Genomic DNA, 27,758 nt, shown 5'->3' on the forward strand with positions numbered 1-27,758 from the left:
CTAAATTAGCATATGCTGCAGACATGATTTGGCATGTAAAGGGACTGGCCAAAAATATGGCAGTAGTTTTATTTGTTTTGAGGTTTAAATTTCACAAAAGCTTTTTAAGTATGCATAGGCAGCTATCAACCTAGTGGAAAGCTTTATAGTTAGAGTTGTAGAAAGCTCAGAGAGCAATGACTATGAATAGTGGAGTAAGTGTGAGTGATGTAATCTGAGCAGCAAAAGAGAGAGTCAGAAGAGAGTTTAAGATTTAACTGCGTGGAAAACATTGTGAATGGGTCTGGGAGGATTTTGACTTTTGATGGTAGATGTGGGATTTTACCCAATAGTTTTGGTAAAAACAAACAAAATGGAAATAAATCCTGTTTTACAAAATTGCAAATTTCCTTTTACCTTCTCAAACCAGAAAAGAAGCTGTTCTGTGGGTAGCTGAGATAATGAAGTCTGATTTGTGTAACTTGCCCTGCGTCTCCCGAATCTTTCCTGCAGCAGTCCCTCCTGGTCCCCTCGGCACCTGCAGTTCTCCCCGTGGTACTCGCCTCCCGCCTGTGCGGTGCTCCTTCTCGGCCACGGCCCCTGCAGGGCTCACCCCTGAATACTCCAGCGTTATCTTCCTTTTTTCTGCTCATCCTGCTACCTGGACAGAAGTCCGCGTGTGCTGGGGCTGGTGTAGGTCTACGTAAACTCTCCCTGCTTCTCCTCACTGGAGCACTAATTTTGGTCTCTCTTTTACTCAGCCTCTGACTTTGGTTCTGGAACTTAATCTGTGCAACAGCAGCCATCCTTCAGGTTTGGTTGAAGTTGGGCAACAGTATCCGAGAGAGAGTGAGACTGAGAGAAAACAGCTTAAAAAAAGTCCTACTCTTCCTCAATTAATTCTGAATATTTTTTGAAATATTTTTAATCTGCACATTCATGAGTTAAAGTGGAAGGGGTGTGTTCTTCTCCATTTTCTTATCTTAAGCAGACATCTACTAGTACATACTCTATTTAACTTGTTATTTAATAAATCGCAAACTATATTAAATACCCCAACAAACTTTAGGTAACTTCAAAAATAGAACTCTGTATGGAGAGTATTAAATACATATCTGTATTGTACACTTTACTGTCCTTCTGAAAAAAAAAGTCAGTGTATCAGGTTTACCCCAACTCTTCTCAAGGACTAAAGCTGCAGTCATTACCTTTTCTCTAGCCAGTGTTACAGAATCTGTACTATGTGAAGAATTTTCTTTTATAGCATCTCACTGGATTTCTTCTTGTCCCATGTATTTTGGATGGGCAGACTGGGCAGTATCCTGATTTTCCTGGTAAAAAATGTTTTTGCTAATTTATCCATTTATTATGAACGGAATACTTTAAGCCTGTGGAACACCTTTCTGGTATTAAAGCTATACCTTCACGTTATCGCAATCCCTGAGGATTCCCCTTACTTCGTTACAAGCTGTCTTTTATCTGTTGCCAGTCATTCCAGCTGGGAAATTTTTTTCAGTTTCATTATGTTAAAACCTAGTGTGTTTGTGTATGTACAAGATATAATTTATTATTAATAGAAGCTGTGCCTTTCTGAGCTCCTTCTAGCAACCTGGATCGGAGTGTTGGTGCCTGTTCCTTAGGATGGGGCTTCCAGCCTCGTGTTGCTCCCTGCGGGGCAGGGGCAGTAACCCCCAGGAAGCGCCCTGGCCGTTCTCTGGGGCTGGGGGGCTCTGAGGGATATTTATTTTTATTCTTTTTTAAACATGAAAATCACTACTCTTGTTCCAGTTTTGTAAGCATCCTTCCCGAGTGTCTCCTAGATCAAGGCAGGCATAGCTAATGCTTTGAAGTATAATCCAGCAAGCAAATTAATCTCTATCTTTATTTTTAGATGTATCATGCGTTTGTGTATCAGGGTTGCCCAAGTCCCACCTCTGATAAAGAGCTGAGATACAGAAATCGTTCAGCTTCATCTTGGTCATTCAGAGCTCTCAAGTTGAAATGAAGGAATTTCCACTGATGAGGGTTTGGTTTTCTTTAAATATAACTTGAATCCTGATGTTGAAAATAACATGCCCTCTATTTTACTTTGGCGATTGAATCTTGACTTCCTAGTAAATGCAAGAGTATTTAGGATACAGTGCAAGTGTAGCTGCACCAGCTTTTAATATTTATTTCTCCAACTGTACTCTAATGTAAACATGCAATTAATGAGAATTACTTGTTTACAGCTGAGCTTACTTACTTAGAAACAGCAATACATTGAGGTATGTTTCTGACAGCTAAGGGGCAAAATTATCCACTTTTTGAGGAATGTGGTAGTGGAATGTCTTGAGATGAGCTCTTTTGAGGTGTTTGCTATTGCAAAAGCGCAAGGAGGCTTGAGACCTTCTCCGTTACCTACCTGTTGCTGACTGTGTTCTCCAAGGGGCTATTTAGTAACTCATTGTGTTCGCTTGTCTTTTTAGTTAAGGCATCAGAAAATAATCATCTCTCCCAGCTGCACCCTGGCAGCCTCCCGGGAGCGGGGCGGGAGGTGTGCAGTGTCCCCTGAGGTTTGCTGCCGTCCCCGCAGACCTCGCCTTGACGGCGCCTTCGCAGCTGGCGGGGATTCGCTCGCCCTTCCTCGCCATCGCGACTCAGACACCCGCTGCTTCTCTGCAGGTCTACGGGCATAGATACACTTCTGTTTCCCTCAAGGCATTTTAATTCTGTTTTGCCAATACAATTATCTATATAATATAAATAATCATGTTAATTAGAAAATGAAATAAATGGGTATCAGCGAAGTAAGCTTCTTCCTTAAGTTTGTAATGAGAAAGAATGCTGTGCTCACGTCTTGCTTAATTATTTTTTTTTAATAGATAAAAATGTGTAATGGGACTCTTAGCACAGTAAGTTCAGAAAACTGTGTATACCTGTTTTAACACTGATAATTTAAATAACTTAAAAAATAAATACGCTAGCTAAATTTGATTTAACGTGGCATTACTGTGGAAAAATTAAAATAATTGGTTTTATGAATTTTAATTTAATTGCGTAACAGCGATTGGCATGACTTCACATTTTTTGTGTTGCTTTTAACAGTTAAAGACCGTTTAAGATTAAGAGGAAAACTTACAGTTGTAATAACTTTTTTTTTTTAAATAAGCAAAAGATAATAATCACAAGGACATAGCTATTTGCTGAAAAGATTTTATTATTTACATTTATTTTTTTGCTTTTCCAAAATGGAATGTAATCATAGCACTACATTGTTCCTGAAAAAAAACAATAAGCACAATGCAAAGCTGAGGAAATTATTATTTTTTTTTCCTTAAACGAGTGAGAAAATGGAAGGGAGAAAGGCTCAGTTAAGTACTGGGGTTGGGGGGAAAGCGGCTGACACCGCGACCCAGCTCCAGCGCTCCCCTCCCCACCTGCGCTCCCTGCACTCCGCGTGTTCCACACAGAGCTTGCAGAGGTCAGTGTCGGGAAGGATTTAAGTTAAATGTCTCTGATAGTTTGTCTCAACGTTACACAGCTTTCTGGGAGATTTGCTTTATGGGGCTGCTTGGGGTTTTTGTTGTTAAATTTCTATAGAGTAGGAAGTTAGTGAATTTTCAGTACTGGGTTTTGAAGCATACTAAAATAAATGCCTGTAAATTAGATGCAACCTTTTACTTTTGGTATGTAAAAAATGATTAATGTTGTTTCAAAATAGTTACTCATAGGAACACATTCTGCTTTATGCTGAACACTGTAGATAAAAATACGTTCCATGACTTACGCATAAGACACTTAAAAATTGCAAATGTAACTGTTTCGCCTTTTAATCTCTTGAACTGAAAATGGGAGGGAAGTGTGTCACTGGACTCTAATTTCACCAAACCATCGGGGATTCAGGGTGCTCCTTGCTGCCCCTGTGCTTTGCCTTCGTTTAATTGGACAGTCTTCATTTTATGTAGTTGCATCTTATGCGGTCGTGTGTTTACTTTCCTTCTGCTGGTCACTGAAGAACTCCATAGTGTTCTGTTACCTCAGTATCTTTTTGACACCGCTGGAAAATAAAGGGCTAGAAAAAGTAAAAAGAAGACTGAGTTTAGTAAAGTGTTTCTGCACAATTCTAGGGAGTCAGAAAACATACTTTGAAATAATGTAGGCAACATATTGTCTGGCTTTTTTTCCTCACAATGTTGTTGATACTTTGGAAACATAAAAAGTGTTGCCCAGAAGGAGGAGGGAGAGAGAAAGGGGGAAGGAAAAGCGGACTGAAGTAGTAGTCTTAGATGATGTCCATAAGTAATAATTAATATGCACACATTATTAAAAAAATAATAAAAAGCCTACTAGTCTCGGGGAAGGACAGATTTATTTTTAAACTGCATTTCAATCCAGCTTCTGGAGACGAAGCTTCCCTGCCACGGGCATGCGTGCTCGTGGTGGCCGCCCCTGCGGTGGCGAGCACAAAGCCCACTCCATGGGCCAAGATTAGCCCGCTGCCTTTGCAGCTTTGGCCTTTTTTTTTTTTTTTTTTTTGCTTTTATTACCCTGACCATCGTTATGATAGATGCAATTCTGTGTTGGTATTTGAGGCTTTGAAACCTGTGCTTGCCTGCGGGCATCAGAGAGGTGGGGGAGCACGGGGGGTTGACTTTTGGTTTTGTTTTTCCCATCAGATAGTTTGCTAGTTGGGTTTTGTCTGTTTTCACCTGCTCTGAAGCACCAGGGCTTGGGCAGGGTCTGAGGGGATGTTAGAAGATCCTCTTTTGTGCCAGACTGGTTGATTCTTACTGACATGATGCAGTTGAAGAGCTTGAGACAGAAACTCTCTCACTAGGAGGGGCCTGTTTCCATCTTCTGCTGCATAAGGCTTTTTTTGACCTCCTTGAACAATTAGGGCAGACTTTTTGTAATCCCTTCTCTGCCACTGCAGGAGATTTGGGTGCTCAGTCTCATCCCGTTCCGAATTGTGACCTTCGGGAAAGATGTTTCGCTTGAAATTTCAGTTTGATACTAAAGTGTATGGAAAAGCACGGTGGTTTATGGGACACTGAAAGGCAGACTGAAGTGTTCAACTGTCCCCTCTGGCCTGAAATTCTTCAAAATATTTACTTCAGTGTGCGTGTTTCCTGACTGCTGCTTGCCCCACCAAACTGCTAACCCAGGTAAAAGCCCTGCTTCTCAAGTCTCTTCTCAACAGGCAGACACGTGTGTGCCTGAGGAGGTGGCTTAATGGATTTAGTGGGACTCTATGATTATGGATGTCTGTATTTTGAAAGAAATAGCAAAATTTCACGTTAGTGTGGAGAATTCAAATTGGTATGGTTTGAGTGCATTAGTATCTCTTAATGAAACCAAATATGGTTCTCTTCAATTCCATTCATTCTGGACCTTATCTCTCTTTCTGATACATCTCACTAGTTGCCAAGCAACCTCAACAGTAGTTCTGTACATCCAGCAGCATTTAAAAAAAAAAAAAAAAAAAAAAAAATGGAGTAGTTGCTGAAAATAAGATGCCTCCTGATGACATGAATGAAAAGAGTTATGAGAGAAGGAAATGAGGAGTGGCAAGTTTAGAGCTGATGCCCTGAAAAAGTTAATAATATTTAGCACTTAACTAGTGCTTTTTATTTTCCAAGTACTAATCAAGCAATCATAAGGTTATTAAATAAAGACTGGATTTTTTTCCTTTCAGTGAGCGAAGCACGACTGTGTTTAAGCTTCATTGAGCAGAGGGCAGGATTTAGTCCCAAGAGGGCAGGAGTTCGTTCGGTGTGTGTATTTCTTTCTCTGAGCATTGACTTACGGTGTTTCTAGTCGAACTGCAGATTAACTGGGAGGTTTGGGAAGATTTTTGTCTTTGTGTTTGCTGATAGGTAGCCGTCACTATCCGTTCATTTCGTGCTGGTGCGCCTGCAGTGTGCTGAGTTTCATTAAAATATTTATCACCTGGAAGGCCTTCCAAACTAGAAGTGTGATAGATTGTGTGTAGGTCCTTTATTACTTGATAATGCTGTAATGCAATAAGTCAAGTTTATTTTTATGTTCTGTCCCCTGTGTGAAAGGCGATCTGAGCAGCAAACAGAAGAGCGTATCAAAAGATACTGTAATGAAAATGAAATCTGATTTGGGAAAATTATTCTGGATTTACATTTTCAAGTTTCTATGGTAGCTTCATTTTGGTTCAAAAAGAAAATTATTTATTACATGTAGGCTGACTAAAGCAACATTATTGACAATTACATGCAATGTATATATATATGCAATATAACAATTGTTACATTGCATATAACAAGTTATGAAGTATCTGAATTAAGATTGCCTGAATTTGAATTCATTTTACTTTGGGACACCATTGCCCATGACTGTCTCTAGGAAAAGGTAATTTTAAATTCTGTAGCTAACTGCTGAAAAGCAGTGACTAACTCCGGTGTGTTTTCTTTAAAGCAGGTTCTGACACTGTGAACACTCGCTTTCCCTCAGTCACAGTCTGTCTGGAGTCACCGGGGTGTGTGCCTGTCTGTGCATTAGGCTGTCCCCCAGGCACAACGTAATGCTTTCCGTCCCACTCATTTTTTCTTGAAGGTGGTGGTCTTAGAAACAGGCTTGTCCACTTCTGGGTGAGAGTTGTAGAAAAGGGATGTACTGCAAATGTGTCAGGAATGGGGGGATGTCGAGTCCTGGTTCTATTTATGCACAAACCAGGGAGTGTTCCGAATGAGACGTCGGTGCCCGTGGAAGACACGTGCGTGTGTCGGACATGCTTCAGGCATGGGGAGGCTCCCGCACACAGGGCGATTTGTACGAGGTCCCACACTGGGTGTCCACGTAGGTGCTTTTGTCAGGAGGCTTCCATTTTGCCATTGTTCAGGATAAAATGGACTAGAAGAAACAGTATAATACTGGGGGCATTTTCTGCGTGACGCAGATAAACACGACAGATGAAGACTCGGCGTGCAAATTCACAGCTATCATTGCAAGGTGACTTCTTGCTATCCTGCTTCCGCAGGAGCACGGGGTGTTTTAAAGGTAGTGTGATACTTTAAGCTGTTTAGAGAACATACACATTTTGAATTACAGTCTGGATGTTGGCTGCCTGCATCGCAGACCCAAAGGAGTGCATGCCTGAGAAGACTTGGGTTTTGCCAACTCTTGTTGTGTGAGAGGGGTGGTGCGTTACTCACCGACTGCAGTTGCAGTAAATTTGAGTCAGCTGGCAGTAGGTTACTTGTTGCTTTTAATGTGAGAACTAAAAACAATACTAGGTAATTCTAGATTTAAGGATAAATTGAATTAATGAAGGCATACAAAAGAACTACACATGGAAATGTTTAAAACACAATGAAGAAACATGCCAGTGTTATGTAGTATTTTTACCGCGTTCAACATCTAAGGTTTATTTGTGTTGGATTAAGATTTCTTTTGACATACTGCAGCTAATAGAGGTAATTTAGAGATAGAAAAGTAGTCTGTGTGTGATGTGTATACAAAAACTGTTTGTAGTGGTGGTATTTTTATCCTCATCTTCTAAGAGAAAAAGCCCAGTCCTACTTCATGCTTTTTTTGTAATGCATAAAATGCGTGGCTTTTGGCAGCTGTCTTTTGCCTCTGGGCTTGTAAGTAGGTTTGTCCGTGCAAGATGTGTGTAATTACTATACATATGTGATGGGTTAGCTGCTGCACCGGTATTGCCATGTAAACTTAGTTGCCCTTTTTTATACATATGTGTTCTCTGTATACCTGGTTTAAAAAGGGTAAATATTATAAACTGGTTGCTCAAGAGCAGTACGCTATTAAAAAAGTAATAAGCACATCAGTAAAAGTGTTGGGTAGTAATAAAACTGCACTATAATCCTTCTACCAATGTATTGAACTCTAACTATTGTTATCTAAGACAGTTAACTGCTGTGTGTTGTACCTTAGCCCTTGCCTAGCAGTTGTGTACGGAGCGGTGCTCTGTAGGACTGCAGTGCCTTAAACCTCAGGTTTCCAAGCAATGTGTCGTCTAATTCGATAGTATTCACAATTTGCATGCTGCTTGTCTCTCTTTGTCTAGCTTTTGTTTCAAGAAAAAAGAACCCACTTTGTGGAGGACATCTTTGTTGCAAAATAATGTCCTGGTTTGCAAAACGAAAGTAAACACATTGCTTACTTCAGATTTTTCTTCAGTGTCTTTAAAAATAATAATACTGCAAAAGGTGGTAAACATTTAAACATTGAAGTCTCTACTTCTGGATTAGATTTTTTAAGAAGCTTCATTTGGATGTATTATAAAAGTTGAGAACAGTGGAATTCTATGTCGCCGGACTTACAAATTCTCTGTTAACTCTGTTGAGGAGACACAATGCTTTATGCTCTGGTAGAAGGCAGCTTGCAGAACCCCTTGCAGCTGGTAGACACAGGGCATCGTCTGCCATCGCGTGCTTCTGGCTGTTCTGGAGGAAGGGCTTTAATGCCCATTCCCAAACTGCCCCGTTTGGGGCCCCTCGGCAGCCGCTGGGGGTGGTGGGGTGTGCGTGGGGCCAGAGCCGGGTTGGGAGCGGCTCAGGCACTTGCCGGAGATCCGTGGCGATGCCGGCTGTCCAGGCGTGCTCTGCTTCCCAGAGCCGTTCCCTGTGCTCAGTGCTTGCTAAAAGCTGGGTTGTGGAAGCTCAGGAGGGCAGCTGTCAATATTTTGGGAAGTTGCATAGTGGGTGTATGATGCTAAGTGAGGTGAAATGACAAAAGATGACTCCTTGTTAAATACAAGGAATCCCTCTTAGCCTAACATATAAATTTTCTAAATGCAATTTTCCAGAACTGTTTGTTCATATTTAAAAATGTCCTACTGTGTCTTCAAACTGTTGACAGATGTTGAGGCTGCAGCTTTTTTAATTGAGTTGTCTGTTGCCTTGGCACAGAGGTGGAGTTCAGAGTCGCTGTTGCAGCCAGCGTCCCATAATTCCGAGAAGATCTTTAAAATGACAAGCAATTACGTTTGAAGTTTGGATCTCATGATGTCAATGCAGATAATGTAGTAAAATATTCCAGGGTGTGGTGATACTTAATCATTAATGATTGAGACTTGGGGCATTTCCTGAATATTAATGCTGGATATGAATGTTGATTGCCCAAGGTGAAATTACTACCCAGTTACTTATTCTCCCCCTCTCCTTTTTTATCGATTCCTAATGGAGAAATGATAAATGCATAGTTAGGTCAGACAAATGTTTGGAGTATTCTCTGAAGCACAGTGCTCAAGACAGAATGCTCTCCCTACCTTCCTACCTTCCCGGTTGCATAATAGTCGTGTAGTGTGAAAATGGTTATTTTAATTTTTTTTCCTGTAGTGACTTAGCACTGGAACAGGCTGCCCAGAGAGGTGGTGGAGTCTCCGGCTCTGGAGACATTCCAAACCCACCTGGGCGCGTTCCTGTGTAACCTGCTCTGGGTGACCCTGCTCTGGCAGGGGCTGGACTAGATCTCCGGAGGGCCCTTCCAACCCTGGCCAGTCTGTGATTCTGAGACTTAATTCGTAGTTACACAACTCAGACTGAGTTGTCCACTGGGATTTTTCCATCAGAGTCGCTTGGTGAAGTTCAGCATTGTCATAGGCTTCTGGTTTCCAGTGATGAAGCTGGCAGAGAATTTGCTCTAATTGTGTAAGTGTAACTGCCACTAAGGGTAAACTGATAGGATGCCACACCTTGGATGTACTTTAATACTTAATCTCCTCCTTAGGAAAGGTTGAGGATTGACTAGCTCATGTCAGTACAGTGCTTTATAAAAAACCTACTCATAAAAATGTTTATGACTAGGTTTAGATGATTTATGTTTATAGAGAAATGAAGTTTTTCTCTGCCAACACCAACTATTAATAACTTACTAAAATAACACGACTTAAACATTTCATAAATGTATTTGGAACACGCAGTGTATGCGGTTGTTTATGTTGTGTTCTATAGGAGGTCTGAGCTCCTGAAAAGTCTTGCTTAATTCCCACGGCAAAGTATGGGAGGAGATGCCAGCGGATGTCACTGTGCTGTAGGTAGATCTGTGGTGTTATCTGATTTCCAGGCAGTAGATTCATAGGGCATTTCTGTGTGTTGTTTGCATGTATTGAAAATATGCTCTTGTAGTTTGTGGGAATAAACTTGGTTTCTCTTTCTGTTAAACATTTTGTGGAGACACAGGTTTTGTTATGGTGTATGTTAAACATTTCAGAGGAAGGTCTTGTCTCTCTTGCTGTACGTTAGTGATGACTAAAGCGGGGTGCATTCTTCCCCTTCTCCTGGTGCCTGGGAACGTACCTGGATGGAGCACGGTCTGCAAGAGCCACGGCGCCCGTCCTCGTGCCTCCCTGGGCCCCCGCGGCGTTTCAGGGGCTCTGTCAGCACGGCTTCCCCGGGTACAGTCCAGCTCCTTCCTGCAGCGCACAGGAGGAGCACAACGGGTCGAGAGCTTCCGTCTCAGGAAGCCGACCAACAGGGCTGAGGACTGTGCCCGCGGGTCCCTGAGCGCCGGGGCCGTGCTGGTGAGCGGCGCCGCTGCTGCAGCCGAGTCACAGCAGTAGCCCTGACAAGGTTGGTGACGTTCAGTAAATTGCTATTGGACTGCTCTGAATGGTCACATATATAAAAGTGCAAGCCAAAGACAAATGTTTGTCTCTTTATTGAGCCAATTTTTTATTTTATTTTATTTTATTTTTTAAGGGAGGGGAGAGGGGAATCATGCTTTATTTCATCTCTCTTGTTCTCTCTGTTTCTTGCTTTCCCTTTCCACCCCACCTTGTGTTTTATCCTTTGGCTGAGAAGCAGCTTCTGTCATTTAAATGAAGAAATGATTTACTTAGTCTGTCTTATATATCTGGTAAATAATATATTTTAGAATTTTACAGATACTGATGGTTTGCCAATTTTCTAAAAAAATGTTTAATCAAACTTGTGGTATTAAGCAGACATTTTCTGTACCATGGTAAAAACATCTTGGTCTGCTGAAATTTCTAGGAAGAGCATTTCTAAGAATCCATGCCACGCTAGGTAAGACCAATGGTTTGTGTAGTCCGGTATCACGTGTCAGAAATGGCACTTCCAGAGGATTTGGGAAAAAGCGTAAGAGAAAGATTCGCAGTGATTCCGCTTCAGGCCTCTTGCCAGGTTCTGCCACTGGCACATAAGGAACTCCAAGAAGCAAGATTAATGGCAAGTTTTGAAGTTAAGTCACATTCAGCATGTGTTTCTTTAAAAAGACTAATACCTGAGTAATCTAAAAAGTCGTCTTTTCCCTTTTGAAGTTTCTTGTTTTCCTTTTTTCACTTTCTTGTCCGTGGGTAGGATGCAGATGTTGCAGGGTAGTTGTGCTGCCTGGCCGATGCCCCGGGCCGGTGGATTCAGAGGGAGCCGAGGTGTCCCACCTCCCCGGTGGTGGGTGCCCCTCGCAGCCACGGCAGCGGCCGCTTGCGTCAGTAATTGTGCCCGAGCAATGCTGCTTAAGGAACTTGCAGTGTTAGAGCTTCTAGCAGGATACGCACTCTCTTGAGGTTATTTTCTATAGCTGTGTATAAGTTTCCTATTTAAACAATATTATTAATATTTAAAGGACCACATGTTGTGAAAGTAATTGGACATGAAAGCAGAGTGCTGTATACTCTAACTGACGTGCGAGGTATCAGCAAATTGGTTCTCACATAACTCTTCTAGCCTAATATTCTGATTTATTGTATACTGCCAGTATGAACTGTATCTTTTACTTTTTTGTTAGCATTTAGAAATGTCAGGTCAGGGCCAGGACATAATAATTGTGCCATTGTCATAGTTTGACTTAAATTACAGCAGTATAACTTCCCTTTTATCAGGGGAAATGATAATAAATGTGCTTATTCAGGTATAATTAATTTCCAATTTTAAGCTCAGTAAAAGGTCATTCTTCTTACTGGTTGAGTCCAAATACGTGCAGATGTTGAGTACAGTAAAGTGAAAGTTTCTTTGCTGCATCCATTGTGACTTCCAGACCTCTCAAGGTCTGGACCAAACAAGGGCGGTTTGGAATTTTTCCAGTTAATTTGTGTTGCATTGGAGAAGGCGCTAATTTGGATCCAAAGGGTTTGTCCAAAATATCAGTGGACCTTCCTGGTTCTAACTGGTACCTTCCTGGTCAAATGAAGCCTGCTGGTGCTAAAGGCCGGCTTCTCTGGAAACCCAGGGTCGTGGGAGGTTGTGGCCTGTGGGGAACGTTCTTGGCTTCTAGAAACAGCATTTTCTAGGCAAATTTAAGAAAAAATAAACATCTGTTTGTGTCTTGCTTGAAATGTTTAGGGTTTTAATATTTGTATTTTAAATGGGAAAAACTTTAATTTTGGTGGCATTTGTTTTCAACAGCCTATTTGTTAACTTGAGCAGTTGCTCAAGTACCTCGCGCTGGGGCTTAGGTTTTTGGGGCCAGGCTGGGTTAGAGATGCTCCGTCTCCGCCGGGTGCGCGGATTCACTAGGAACAACTCCACGCGTAGCGAACGCTCGGCCTCCTGGCCTTTGTTGGGAAGTAATCTGCGTGAGAGGAAACTCGTGGAAAAACTACTCTGCCAACTTTAAAAAATACTGCTTGGGAAGTAGTGTCTTGTGAGAGGAGCGGCCCGAAGGGGACGGGGTTTGACGGGGCGTGGGGCTGAGCGCCGTGGCACCCGACCCCACAGCTGTGGGTGTGCTCTGCGAGCTCAGGCCTTTGGAACTAAAAATAGCTCCCCGTGACACAGTTACGGAACTGCACAATTGAATTGTGAAAGCATTGTTCTCTTACTACGCAGTTTAAATGAATGGGCATAATGGGAAACATTTAGGTAAGGGAAACACGTATCGTGTTTTCAGATTCATTTCCACAGCTCCGCTCTGCTGGGGGAAGATTTATTTGTTTCTTCCTGTTAAACATGTAGGATTTTTCTACTAACGCATTTCACCGGTTAACTTGTAATACAGTTTTAAGTAGATTGACTTATTCCAGAACACAATTATTTCGGAGTAGCAATACTGAAACTTGAGCTTCTTTCAGTAAATTGACTCCAACTTTTCTGTAAATAGAGCCCTAGATGGCTAGAAATAAAATATGTATTTTTGATGTGCTTTAGTTGCCAGCATCTTCTAAAGTCAGGCTGGCAAGAACAACAGGTAGGTGGAACCTGTTGCCTGAAACGATACTCCCTGACGCCGGCTGAGGAATTCCACCGAGGAGGTTAATGTGATGATGACTCTAGCTCTGCTTGGAAGGAAGTGGGGTATTTTTTTTTGTTGTTGCTTGGTAGTATTTGGTGTTTATTTCCAAATGGTTCTCTTGTATCATCTTCACTTCTGGTAGAGCAAAGCTGTTAATAACTGGAAAAGAAATGAAAATATTTCATATATTAAATATAATTCTAGAAATTATGTGATACTTTAAAGGCAACTATGGCCTGATGCGTGCTGAACTCTGGGCCATACTTCTTGTTAGTCTGTTTTCTGAAAAACCTTTGTGTTACTGTCAGGAACTATTTACATATTTGATTTTTATTCAGTTTTCAACATTGCCTTCTAGTCTAGGTAGAAAATAGAATATAATCTTACAAACTCCAGGTAGAAGACCTGTTTTTGTTTGGCTTTTAATTGGTGATAGGTTGGGGGTGGTTTCTCATGGGGTGAGTCGTCTTCCTGCAGGCACACAGCCCCCGGCTCTGGCATGGCCCCGTCTCTGTCAAAACGTAGAGGTAACGTCAGTGCTGCGGGAGACGCTGTATGAACAGTGATGCAGTCAGGTTGCTTGGAACTCTGTGTGCAGGAGTTTTGGTTTTGTTACGCACACGCTCTTTTAATGGAAGTAACTCGTACTGGATTTTCCCTGTTTTAATTCTCATGGTCTCGTGTCATGATATAGTTGCTTCTTACTATATAGAGCTGAACAAGGAGTTGTGTGGCTGGCGTTAACAAACCTGTCCTTCGTAAACATGGGGTTGGGCGTTAATCTGTGAAGCTCCGTGTGCACTGTAAGAATAAACCTGAGTGTTCAGGGGGAACGGAGCTAGGTGTTTTGTGTCCAGAATCTTGGTAGACTTGCTCTGTTGAGCGTTACCTGCTCACTGACACTTGTGCTAGATGTGAGGGAAGATTATTTAACAGTGATCGGGACTTTGGGGAAAAAGTATTTTAAAACCATCTCGAATAAAAAAGAAACTGCCTTGAATTCCAGTTTGGAACAGAATCAAAGTAAAGTGTCTGTGTGCCAATCTAGAACAAGAGAGCCCTGATCAATCAGTGTGTTACTGGGAGCTGTGAGGACACAGTGAAGTTCACAAGTTGAAGGACATTTCTTATTTTAAAGAGGGGAAATTGTGTTAAAAGCATTGGACATATTAACCTGAAATAAAGACCTGCTTACTTGAGAGTTGTGTGAGATGCTGAGGAATTTGCGCAGAGAAGAGTAATGCCAGGTGGGTTTTTTGGAGGCATGGTGGGTTTTGGTTTGGTCTGCTTTCTGGCTTCTGGTATGTAGGAGCCTAATACGATGCTTTCACTTCCTGAATGTTTTTTGGAGAAAAGCTTACTCCTGTCAGTTACTCATTATTCTGGATTGCCTTTTAGAGATGTGGCCACTTTGCCTCCATTCCCTCATCTCTAAGGAGAAGCAGCTCGTGCTCTCACACAGCACTGCCGTGAGAGATGTATGCGAGTGGCGTGGAAGTACTGAAAGACAAAGATAAACTCATTTGTTATAGAAAAACAATAATGAAAATTCTATTGTGATAACTTAAAAAGCATTGCAAGTTAGAAACTGTCAGAATTATTATTAAAATTGTTAACAGTAGTAGCACTAGAAAATGTGTTGATGTACCACACCAAACACACTGTTTTAATAAGCTGAGAATTCTGGCAAAAATTAGAGACTCTGCAGTGATATAGATTCAAAGTGTTCTCTTCTTGAATTGTATTTAAGGGAATTTTGAAGTCCCCTAGTAGTGTATTTTATTTCTATAAATTCCATCTGATAAGTAGGAGTATATAATTCCTTTGCTGAAGATATCTCAGAAAACATAATCCACAGAAAAGCTATTCATTTTTGTGTTCTTCTTGCTGCATGTTCACCAGCAAGTTTAAAAAAAAAAAAAAGTCAGAGCAAAAACTATGTCATACCAGATTTTGAGTGGGAGCAACCAGGAAGGGAATAAATCTTAGTTTAAAGGTGTGACAGAGCATTAGGATGAAGACAGACCTCCAAGTGTGCTCCTGCCTGGCCTTCATTTTCTCTGCTCTCGGAAGGAAGGTTCGAGTCCCCACAAGTTACGCGGCGGGAGGAGCGGGACCATTACCCGGCTGCTTCGGTTTTACACTGCGTGGCACGCTTGTGTCACGCTCTGGGGAAGGAGAGGCAAATAATGATTAGCTTCCATTTTATTCCACTCTAAAGTGAGGAAAAAGTTTGGAATTCATGAAGTGTCTGGCAGAAGAGACTTGCTCCCCAGGTAGCCGTACGTCCCCTTCCCCATTTACAGTCGCCTGAGGGTCAGCAGTAAGACAGACGTGGAACATCGCCTCCGGTACGGGGAGAGTTGGGCCCTGGGTACGGGGTCGTTTCGTTGACTTTGGCATCTCCCTGGTTTGCTTCAGAGCAGATATTACTTGGTATTACATTAGAAGCTGTTAAAATTCGGTGTACATTTGGGACAATATAGCTATATAACCAAAATTTTTCTGGAGCTTTTCCAACTTGTGTTATGAGTGCAGGGATAAAACTAGATGACTCGTGTGTGTCATTTAGTGGGACTGATTTGACCCCCTGGAAAACGTCTGTAGAGGATTTTTCAAATTGTTCCATTCTCTTCCTTTTTTAGAAAACAGTTTTCTAAAACTTGGTAACAATTTTTGGAACCATATTCAGATAAAACCAGATTCAGAATTTTCTGGTGAGTGGTTTGGAGACCAAGTCCGTCCCCTCTGATCTGCAGAGGCTGTCCGAGCGAGAAAGCTGCAGCGTAGGGGTGCTTTGGGTTTGGGTTTTTTAACATCCTTAACATTGACTGTATAAAATATTTTAAATAAATCATATTTTACTTAAATCTGAATCTGCCACATACCGCACATGTACAAAAGAGGCACGTGTGCAGCTTTGAGTGTCCAGACTAGTTGATGTTACAGAGGAGCTGCTGAACCGTCGGGGCAGTTGCGGTTGGGACGGCGTTGCCCTGGTGTCTGCCCCGGCACGCTCACCTCTGGATGGCTGCAGTACTGACGTTTGCAGACTGCATCTGGTCACGTCTTACTTAAGAAGTGTAAGTAGTAGCCACATTTTTGGTCTTTTCTGCATGAGACTGCTGAACTGTGATCCCCCCTGTTTTGAAGCCAAGTGTGATGGGCACAGGTGGCGTATGGCCGTGGCGGAGCTGTTGGAGAAAAAGGAAGGCAAATTGTAGGTATGTGGACATCTTGCACATGAGAACTTGCATCGTATTTTATCTTCAAAGGCTACGAAATAGCTTGCATCTCTGTGTTTACAAAGCAGACCTGTGTTCAACTTATAGTAAATTTTGTTTCCAAAGCTTTTATAACTTAATTGTTCAGTGGAAGAATGCCATTTTTTCTTCATATAACATAGGCCATACAGCATCCTTAAAGGCTCTGCGCGTTCTGGCCCCCATCCATCACAGTACTTAAACCATGAGTAGCCCTATTAAAGTTGATAGAATTACTCATGTGCTTAAAATTAAACATGTACTTAAGTGCTTTGATGGATTAGAGCCAAAGTTGTCAGCACCTTGCTTTGTCATGGGCTGCGTTACACCTGCCTCCCTGTGCATAGACAGATTTTCAGATCTGCTCCTTCCAATATTATCTACTCTGTGTTCTAAAAATGCAGTTTATGTGCACAGTCGTAGGAAATGCATGCACTGTCTGGAAGTATAAATACACAACTACAACTCTTGAAATCTAACAGTACTTGACAAATTTCAGAAGATTGATTTTTTTTTTTTTTTTTTTTTTTTTTTTCCTGGGGATTTCAGTGGGAATATTGTGTTAATGGTCGACATGGAAATGTGACATCTGTAACGTTTTTCCAGCTTTCTATTGAATTCTGGATTTTAATAAAGTATATAGTAGAAATTGCCATTTCAGTGTGACAGCGCATTGTTAAGAATGACTGAGCTTGAACCTCCCAAAAGCTAAGATCGGTAAGGGCTGCTGTAGTTTCTGCTGATAATGCTGAGTTTGTAAGCATTTAGGCAATTCTTTAAGGCTTATAACTAAAGTTGCACATACCTGACAGCTCTTCGTCCTTGGAGGTAACTGTTGAAATCTTCCGTGATTCAGACTTTGTCAACGGTACCAATTCCAGATTTACAGCTGTGAAGAAAAGAGTTGATTCAGTGAAAGCAGTCTAACACTGAAACACGTGGTGAACAAAGCATTGGCTGAAATGTACGGTCAGCTTTCAGTGCCAGCTGCGTGTTCAATAAACAGTTCTCTGTTCCTGCCCGAATTGGCCCCCTGGTTTTTGGGTGCTGCATCCCCTGCCCTGCCGGCTCTCCTCTGCAGGCTCCTGCTGAACGTACCCGCTGTCAGTACCAAATCCTGCAGCATTTAGAACATGTAAAGGGTTGGGTCATTGAGAGTTTAATTTTTAAAACGTAAGAGGGGAAAAATGGTGAAATATGTTAGATAATTATTTTTGCTGTGAGTGAAGCAAAAGCAAGATGTTTAGGGGACTGGAGTCGTGTTGCAGGCCATTTCACAGTGAATGGGAAGCCGCCTTTGTTTCACTGAGTTTTAAATTTAAATTAATAGTTGAGTAAATATTTCACGGTGGAAGGTGTATGTTGAATTTCCTGCCCTAACTCACAAACGTATTTTTTTTAACAGTCGATTGGTAGCAAATAGCTCTTTGCATGTAACTGCTTTTAACTGTTGCTGATCAGACTCAATGACACTTTGTATTGGCCCTGATCAGCTGTAGCTGTAAGAATTTCTGTGGTCAAACTGCGCTTAAATTTGGATCTTTATGAGCACATGTACATTTGAATATTGTAATCATTTTCCCAGATGTTACGTTAGCAAACCTTGATTGCACAAAAATTTTTTTGAACAGCTAAAGCACGTGTTCCCAGCATGTTCCCGGTGAGCAAAAAAGTAGCTGTTTTGGTTGTTCTCTTAGTGAAATTGGAAAGCTCTGGGATCACACTCGAAGCTCTTTGCGTATTTTAGTGTCCTTTAGTCATACTAAATGAAAAGATTGGAAAGGTGGAGTGAGAAGAAAAGTAGGTAATTCAGGCAAAAGTTACAGCGAACACTCGTAGAAGCACGTTTTGTAGAATTTGCCTTGTTTCTGCTAGGACAGCACATTGTGCCATTTGAGCCTTCCCTGTTTTCCGTTTCTTTTTCCCGTTGTGCTGCTGACAGCCGGGGCTCTGGGTGAAACCCAGGCACCTTCCAGATCAGCTGTCTGCAGCGTCAGCGCCAGAAGCGTTTCAGATGATAATGGAGATCATAATCGCTAAAAAAATGAGAGGTGTTCCATTCTGACCATCTTCCACCCGTCCCCTTACTGTCTTCCTGCCCAGCCAGCTTGGGCTGGGCTAGCGAATACTCACTTGGCATCCCGTGTTCCAGCCATTTTTATTTCAGGGCTGCTTTCCATTTGGTATGGGCACTTAGCCAGCTGGGTACTCTTTTCGTTTTAAGTAGCAGTGAGGTCATTAGCCATTACGGGAGCTATTCTTCTCATTCTTGCACACCAGCCCCTGAGGAGCTCTGGGATGTGATTGCCCTCTTTGGTAAGCTTCATACCCAGCCCTGGGTGAAGAAATTACTGGAATACAGACATTTACAAAAAGTGTCAGAGCAAACAAAATTCATGGGGCACTCATCAAATCGATGTTTCAAAGTTTAAAAAAAGTCATTCAAAGGTGCCTGAAAACTAAGGGGAGAACAAGACCCCCGGTCACACTGCCATCGCCCGCTGGTGTTTTAAAGCCAAGTCTCTGCAGTTCCGAGGGCGAAGGGATGGACGACGCAGCAAGTACCCCAAAGGGATGGACGACGCAGCAAATGCCCCCGTGTGACAGGAGGTGCTGCTGATCTCTGTGTGCTCGCACGACAGTGTTTTTTCTGGCCCCGAGGAGCTCGGTAGCTGGCGGGGGCTGCTGCGGAGGATGGCCGTACGAGCAGCGTGGGGCCGGGGAGGCTCCCGCGCCGTGTTTCAGTGCTGTTGCACAGTCAGACACAAATGTTTCAAAAAGGCGATGGCCAACGCACGCTTCCTTTTTTCTGTGCCAATAATCACCACGTTCACAATGCTAAAATAAATAAAAATGTCTCTGTGCTTCCTCAGCAGTTTGAAATGGTTATCTCAAAATTCTGAATTGTACTAGGCGAGCTGATTCAGCAAGTTTGACCCGAATCCTCCTGGTTCTGAGGGGTGTCCTTCCGTACCAGGAAAGGGTCACAAAGCCTGCTCTGAAAACTCTAGCCTCGTTAATTATTGTATGGAGTATCTAGAGAGAATACTAAACTTCTGAGGACACCTTTTATTGTAATATGCTTAATTGCCTGTACTTAGAGCAGGAAAAGGGAATGGTGTGTTATCCTCTGTATGCACGCCTGAGGAACTGGAGACCGACTTTGCAATTTACGAAGTGTTTAATTGCACAGTATGAATTAAAGGCTCTTTGTCAGCCTCATACATCACAGAGCTCCTTGTGAACGCTTCTATTTTCCTGCCTTACCTAAACTATTGCTAGTTAATTACCTGAGGTAAATGGAGCAGCATAGGCAGAATTATGCTTCATAATATTGGGTCTGTGATGGTCTCTTTGTGCCACTTGCAGGTATAAAGGGACTGTAAACCAGTTAAACTGGTTTTGTGTAGGAATTTGCAAAGCCAAGGGAGCCCCAAGGTGGCCCGGAGCCAGAAGAGCATCTCTGTGCCACATCCCGGGTGCGAGCGGCTGTCCCCGAGCAGCTGTCCCCACGGGGGCCTGGGGCAGAGCCCTGGGTGCCCACCACCCCCAGGCTCCATCGGGATACACCTGGGAGCTCACCCTGAGCACCAGGAAAACAAACCTAGATGCTGCGGGAACTGGGTGTGTATGTAGGGATGCCTTTTTTAGAGTTTTATAGTAACTTCATCATGGAACTGTTCCCTAAGATCAGAAACCAGTCACACCCCTGGCTCCCAACACTCCAGTGTAAATAATGATCAAAAATAACATCATCTTTGCTTTTGCATTTTTAGTTTATTTCTTGACAGTGACTTTTGTTGTAACAGCTGTGATGCGTTTTTCTATCAGTGCTTCGGTAATTTGTATTTCATGCCTTTTAACTTAGCGAATTATTTTGTCATTACGTAAATAGAAAATATCTCTTTGCACTTATATTTCTTATCATATGTCCATCTGTTCATGGCTGCATATTAAGACACGCACGTAGCTCATGCAGGTAAATATTGTAATGTATTTAAAAAAGCAATGGTAAAGCAGTTTATGGTGATTTTTTCAGTATTGAAAAGGGAACTCGTGGAAGCCCCATATGTATTGTCTATTCTATGTATTGCATCACGTGTTAGTGTGTGTAAGTGATTATACTTCAGGGGGTAATTGAATTAAGTTCTCCCAAATCATTTGGATCACAATTAGATCTGTGCAATGTAATTAATTTTTAACTGTGTTTTTAAATCAAAGTATATCATGACCAAATTACATTACCTGTTGGGTTATTTTTTTTCAAAAAGGTGTTACTTGCAGAGAAAGCAAATAGTCTGTCCTCATGGCTGTTCTTTTTCTGGTACAGTTTCTTCTAACAGTCAGTCGTCTTTGGTAGCTGGATGGCACAATTTGGTTTTACCCAGAATCATGGAGAAATAAACACAAGAATCTCCCAAGTGCAGTGGCAGCCGGGGTGCTCGGGGGTGCGGGGGCAGAGGGTGGCACCGGGGCGGGGGCAGCCGCTTTTGGTGCGGCGGCTGTATGGACGCGGTCAGTGGTGCCAGCGCGGCGCTGACCCTGGAGCGTGCCCGGGGTGTGCCAGCTCTGCCCTTGGGGGCTTTGTTTTGCCTTGCAAGGGGACAGAGTTACCAAGAAGGTATTCATGTGGTTAGAAAACTGCGTTCAGTTCTGCTGCAGTGGGGACCCCCGTAAGTCATCGCCTGCCCAGTCAAAGCTGGGCAGAGCCGCGCGCCGCACTGGTGCGGGGTCGCTCTGACCCCGTGGCCCCGCCTGGGCTTGGCCTCTGTGTTCTTGAACAGCGAGAGCTAGAAGAGCTCTTTGAAGTTGGCAGAATCACTGAGGTATCTCTGTAGTGGGATATAAACAAAGAGTTCGATTTGCAAAAGATACTTATTGGGTTTTGCTGTTGCATTTTAGCAGTTCTGTCTGTAAATCTGGTACTTTGTCTTAGGTCTAAGATGAATTATTTCAGCTTCACACTGAGTGCTCGGGGCATCTATTTTCCCCTGTGTTCAAGTGCCTCTGACTTGGCCTCTGCCCTGTTTGCCGTGCTAGCCGCTATATTTTGAGATAATTGCCGTGTTGTTCTGTTAGGGATAACCCAGGCTGCTAAACCAAATTTATCTTATTGTTGAATTGTAAAGTACCGCAGAATTTGGGTAGCGTGGATTGGTAGCAAAATCTTAATTGAATTTCCTTGTTTGTGGTCTTGTGTCTGAAGATGTTGACTGCGCTGCTGTGTTTTTCGGAGGTGGATTGGCAGTGCTGTTTGCATTTTTGTGAACTCCCATAAGGTGCAGTAAACAAATTTTAATGCAGATTTTATGGAATGTTTATGAAATCCATGGGCACGTTTCACTGCATCAAAAGCACCGTATTTAGATGAATAGCTATGTTAAAGCACACGTGCCTGTAGAGTGGGTGTCAAAGTACTGAGTTGTGTTGTAAAATGAAACTGAACTCCGAACTTTTCACTCCCAGCCATTCTTTCAGCGTGCAATGGCGATGGGCTGTTGGCGGTGGGCAGGAAGGGGACACCCCTCGGGGACACCGGGCAGCAAACCAGGATGCACCTTTGTTGAAATGCAACAAGGTCCTGTTCTCCTATAAAAAGGCAGAGGCAAATGAATTGTTGTGTAAGGTCTTTACCCTGCCACGGGCTGGGCAGGGGCAGCTGCGCTCCGGGGAGATAAACTGAACTCGTGCCTTATACTGACCACTGAAGGGGGGAGAAGCCTGGCTGTTAACAGTCTTGTGAAGACAGAGGCCGATGCGCCGTTTCACCATGGTGTGATTACATTTTAATGTGCCCCGTTACAATGGTCTGTAGGTACTCTTGAGGCATGTACATTGTGCAGTACAAGTTTAAGGAGAAACTTTCTGCCCCTTTAGTATTTACAACAGCATCCTGATAACTACAAAAAACAGCAACCTAATTAATAAGGAACACTTTAATAATGGTTTTGGGGACTATTATGTAATACAAAGGCTGTCACTTGAAGTGGGCGTCCGTGTGTCGCTGTGCGCTGCCCGGGCTGTCACCTCCCCTTCAGCCTCGCTTGCGGTGAAGTAACGTGCAAAGCATTATGTGTCTTTATTTATTATGCTAAGGCTGCACATGTGAAATCATATATTAAAAGAAAACCTGAGAAAGAAAATGACATTTTTCCAAAATGAAAGCTAGTATTTACATCAGCAGTGTGCAAAGAACGTTCCAGTATTTTGAATTCCCGTTGTAAATATTCATGTTCCAGGGTATCTTCCTTTTTTAGGCCGTGTTCATAGTGGGATTAATTGGCAATCATAATTTACACTCATTAAAAGCCTTTTTATGTCGCATACTGGCTGATCAAAGTCTCTTTACTTTCACTCAGATGATGCAGCCCTCAGCATTCAATTCGCCTCTTCACAGTGTCCTTCATGACACGTCTAATGTTTGCTTCCCAAAATATTCCTACATCTAAAGTGTGGAGTTTCTTGTGTAATCAGGGGGTTTGGGGGAGATGTGGCGAGGGTTTCCCCACTAACTTAAATAATTGATATATGGTAAAACGATAGTGCTATATTATCTTTCCTCCTGAAGGAAAAAAGAAATTGTTGTTTCTTTGCGTTCTGCATGTTTGGGATTTTTTTCTAGCTCTTATCGTAGTCTTGGGGGGGTTGAAGAAACGTATCACCCATTTCTGTTCATAAAATCTACTTTTTGCTGGAAAAAAGAATATACTATATTCTGATTTAAAACTAGGTAGTTCTTTATATTTTTCTCTTCAGCCTTGGCTGAACTCTGCCTGTGGAACGGCACGTTGCACGAGGCACTTGGCTCCTGAGGAGTGACCGGGAAATTCAAACAACTGCTTTCAGGGATTTAGATTAATGGCAGAGAGGAGGCACAAGATTTATTACTTCTTTTTTCTCTTGTGGTTTTTTTTTGGTTATTTTGGTTTGGTTTTGGGTTTTTTTTATGTTTCTTTTTTCTTTTAAACTCTTTAACATATTTTGGTTTTACCATTTGTTTCGGCACCGTATTTTTTTAACTTTTCTAGCTGTGAGATGTTTATACTGGGTGAGCTGAATCCTTGGTCCTCTGGAATGTTCTTTTTAAACTGTAAATATTTTTTTTCCAAGTTCAAAGAATGGTTACTCATATTATCTGGAAGGTAAACTAGAAATGAACATGAAAATTAAGTTAGTTTGCTTTCTGATAATCTGTTTGGTAATGTGTTCATTGCATAAGATTTGATAAAGTCTGAGTAAAAACGTTGCCATTTTAATGGTAAAGCTCAGCCGCAGGTGGAGAAGTTCTTTACTAAATACTGATTAGGTTTGTTTTCAAGGAATATTTGATTTTCCTGACCTTTTATGTCATTCTAATTTCATGTTATTTCAATTAAAATGTCATCTTTTTTTATAGTACCTAAAATAGACTTTATTAGTTTTCCTGAAAGCTACGCGCAGCTTTGCTTTGGCCCATTTAAATATTGAAAACAGCAGGATTTGAGATTTTTCTTATAATCCTCAACTAATAGAGTTTAATGCTTTGTTTGGCCTACCCTACACAGCCTAAGCAAAAGTTTTAAACAAGATTAAAGTGCTGCCCTTATTAACCCGAGGCCCCTAAAGACAGAGCGTGTCCCATGCCCGGCCCCGGCCACTCGCGCTGCCCTGGGGGGCACCGGGGTGCCCGGCTCTTCTCCGAGCAGGTTACCCATCGTGCCAGCACCCGGCAACAGGGAAGAAAAACACCAGAGTCTGTTTCTAAGATGAATATTCAGTCTTCATGGTCGGGGGAAAACAAAGTTCAGTTACTCCTGGAAATGTGAGGTGGGATTCTGCCGAGCGGTTGTGGCCGGGGAGGGGGGATGGCCGAGGGGCTGGCTGCTGGGCACCGCACTGCGTTAGTCCCTCCATAAATGGGCTTCACCTTTCCTTTTTTGAAGAGGTTGGAGTGGCACGTAAGCTGTTGGATGGGCGATGGAGGAACATGTTGAGTTCCAGAAGAATGAAGTATCTCATGGTCATGGAAAATTTATGCTTAGCAAACATTACAAAACACAAAATGACGTGATACATTCACTGCTGTGTAACAGGATTCCTTGTTTACCGGACCTGCTATAGGGCCATGGCAACACAACCAGAAATAGGAGCTATGAGTATTCTTCTGGTAAAGATGATGATGGTTATCAAGCAGTTTGTTAATTGCTGGAGTTTTACATCACTCCACATTCGTTATCACGTTGCAGCGCTGCTGGTAGCGTGAGGATCGGTGAAGAGGGGTGAATGGGGAAGTTTGACTGAAACCCACCATAAAAATACTATGTTCTGTTGGATGCTATGGGACAGTCAGGTAAATGTGCACTTGGCTAATGCTTTGAGACAGGGATCTGCAAGTGCTGTAGCAGAGAGAATGTGACTACAGTTCGCTTAACAGCAAGAAAAAATTAAAAAAAACAGAAGACTTTCTAAACTTCTGTCTTTCTAATGATGTTCCAAAATAAAGCAAAATGACTGAATATTATTTCTTTACTTAGTCCTTTGCAAATACTGGTATCTTGATTAACTTTTATCAGTTGCCTTTTTGATCTTGATGGGGCAGAATCTGGATACATGTTCATTAAATTCAAGACCCAGCTGAAAATGGGAGGCAAAAATTGCTTACACTGTCAATGATAAACATTTCCTGCTTTCGTACCATTATTTACACTTTTTTAATAAGGAACATAATTTTTAAAAAACAGAAAGTGGCTGATGTTCTTGCAACCATGTGTGCGCTAACTGAAGAGTACAGTATTTATACCCCTGCCGTGAGTCTCGGTTTGTGGAAGGGAGAGTTTCTTAAGAGCTGGGACAATACAAAGCGTTGAAGATGTGAAGGAAGAGGCTGAAAAGGCCTCAGTTTTTCCTCTCTGTTTCTGTTGTATTTATTTTCCGTTGTTCAGTGCTTTTGGCCTTCCTTGGCTCGCTGCCTTGTTCCCATCAGCAGTGCCAAATCCCTAAAGCAAAACCTGGTGGTCTTCAGGCACCAGGTGGTCTGCAGGGAGATGGAGGCGTCGGGGGAAACTGAGAGTTTACACCTGGTGACTGATGGGTTGATTTGCTTTCTGCGCCAAGCTTGACTGGCCGTGCTTGCCCTGCCCCGCGGCCTGAGCGCGCGGCGTCGGGGGGAACCTCGCAGAGCTCTGCGGGTGGCCACGACGCCGTCCCCGGCCGGGTGATCCGGTGCTGCCGCCGCTTTCCATCCGCAGGAGCTGGGTCTGATGGGCAGCACAACGCCTGGCTGCCGCGGCGGCGGGTTACCTGTCCCCGTCTCTTACAAAGGTTGCATTAATCTCGGGTTTGATAACCAAAATCCCACCGCTCTTGGACATCTGTGTCTGCCTTGTTAATTAAGCAGTACATTTTTTTTTTTTTTTGCCTGCTGTTCTTCTGCATTCTTGGTTGGTGAATATGCTTTCAGTTTCGTTTTGGTTGTGAGTAATTATAGAAAGGAAAAAGTGATAAAAAGCATTTGCAATATGAGTACTTAATTAACTCAGTAAAATGAGGTTTTCAAGCTGTGGTCTGTAAACTGGAAGTGTAAGCGCTGCCTTTTAAAGGGTAAAAAGGAAAACACACTGTTGGTAGTTTCAAGTCTCTGGGATACTGTGCTGGAAAATGTTAGTTTTCAAATTGAAAAAATTAAAAACGGTTTGTACAAATATTCAGATAATGAAAGCGTTCAGTAAAAACAGTTTAATGATGATTAAAAGGTCACTGAGACAACTGAGATGGATTTTTTTAGTATTTACATGGCCAACTTGGCTTATGTCAAAGAGTAATTTTTATGCTGTGTATAGCAACAAATTATTAATGTAAAAACTTTGTCATAGTGCATTGCAATTGAGTTAGAGTTCACAGACTCAATACTGGTGATGCCTTTAAGATGCTAGTTCTAATTCTTGGTTGTACCAAATGTTTGATCGTGCATTTCGTGTGGTTGCACTGTTCAGCATTGCAAGGAGCTGTTGTCGGATGTGACATAAAAGAGAGCCCAGAGGCTGCAGAGGCGACGCGTTACACTGGCGCTTGCGTGAGCCTCTTACGCTTTTTCGTTTGGCTGCAGTGAATCCCCAGTGATGGTGCTCACATCGAGCACCCCGGGTGGTTTTCTAGCCTACTCTTCTGCTGGTAGTTAAAAGGTAATTTTCCATATATGGATTAGCTCTTTATTATTTATTTTAGGTTTTACGTCCAAACTGTTAGTTTGAATGTCTCTGTCAGGTTGTGTTCTTTCTCTGCTCTAGCTTTTCCTGCTATGACATCATTTTTGTGCTTTAATTTTTTTGTACTTTGAGGTTCTTTGGTCTCCTTTCATTTGTTTCTACTTTTAATAACTTAAGCATTTTTTTTTCCTCTACTTGTTTCCAGTTTATGCTTTTCTAAATAACTTCCACCTATGTCTAGTATTTTGCATTCAGATGAGTCTTGGTCTAAGACTGCGGTAAGCTTTTATTTAAGGATAATTAGATACTTACTTTTGGTTACAAATAGATGTTTAAGTAGAAAAGGTGTGACACTTAAGTCTACAAAAGTATTCAGTGACTGAGTGCACTTTGGTCAATAGTGACAATACAGTTTTGATAAAATACTTCTGAAGTTCATGTTCTGTTTCAAAAAGATATTCTGCTTCTATGGCATATACATTTAATAATGTACTTTTTTTTATTACAGAGAGAAGAAAATGAAAATTCAAGATATTAAAAACAATATTAAAGAAGCTATAGAGGTAAACTTATGAGCTATTGTTTTTAACTTTTCAAAGCTAGCTATTTAGACACTCTGCAATAGTTACTATTTTTTTTTCTTTGCAGACAATAGTGACAGCAATGGGCAATTTGGCACCTCCAGTTGAACTAGCCAATCCAGAGAACCAGTTTCGAATCGACTACATATTAAATTTAGCTAACCAGATAGACTTTGATTTCCCACCGGTAAGTAAATAATTCAAATTGGCGGCAGTCATGCTTTTTTTGCAAATGATTATATTTCGCTGCACTGTAGTAAATATTTACAAAAACCAGTGAGCTGCTCTTTGGGAATTACTACAGTAGGTGTCTTTGGTCGGCGCTAACCAAATAAAGCGTATAGCAGCCCAGCTGGAATGGTGAAGCTGTTCCTTCACGAGCACAGAGAGCCTTGTCTGCTTCCGTCTGCTTCCTTCTGCTCCACTGAAATGCTCGGCTGCAGCGGAGATGGACGGTGCTGGCAGCAAAGTCTGGGCATTGCTGGGAATTGCCCTGCCCAGGAGGAGTGCAGATAGGCACAGCAGGCTGTGATGGTGAGCAATGTTGTATTTCTCTCTCTTGAAGAATGGTGGAGTTTTCTTGCTGA

At 42.2% G+C, this 27,758-nt stretch overlaps 1 protein-coding gene across 4 annotated transcripts in view; it reads left to right on the forward strand.

Moving 5' to 3' along the window:
- The window catches only part of GNAS (GNAS complex locus), a 139,197-nt gene that overhangs the window by 58,907 nt on the left and 52,532 nt on the right, over positions 1 to 27,758 (forward strand). For all 4 annotated transcript variants that reach the window (XM_054217972.1, XM_054217971.1, XM_054217974.1 and 1 more), the window contains exons 3-4: positions 27,099 to 27,153; positions 27,239 to 27,358. In XM_054217972.1, the coding sequence (XP_054073947.1) occupies positions 27,099 to 27,153; positions 27,239 to 27,358 (175 nt within the window). The remainder of the gene's footprint in view (positions 1 to 27,098; positions 27,154 to 27,238; positions 27,359 to 27,758) is intronic.

The sequence above is a fragment of the Rissa tridactyla genome, chromosome 12 (assembly GCF_028500815.1).
Source record: "Rissa tridactyla isolate bRisTri1 chromosome 12, bRisTri1.patW.cur.20221130, whole genome shotgun sequence".
In the NCBI taxonomy this organism is placed as follows: Eukaryota; Metazoa; Chordata; class Aves; order Charadriiformes; family Laridae; genus Rissa; species Rissa tridactyla.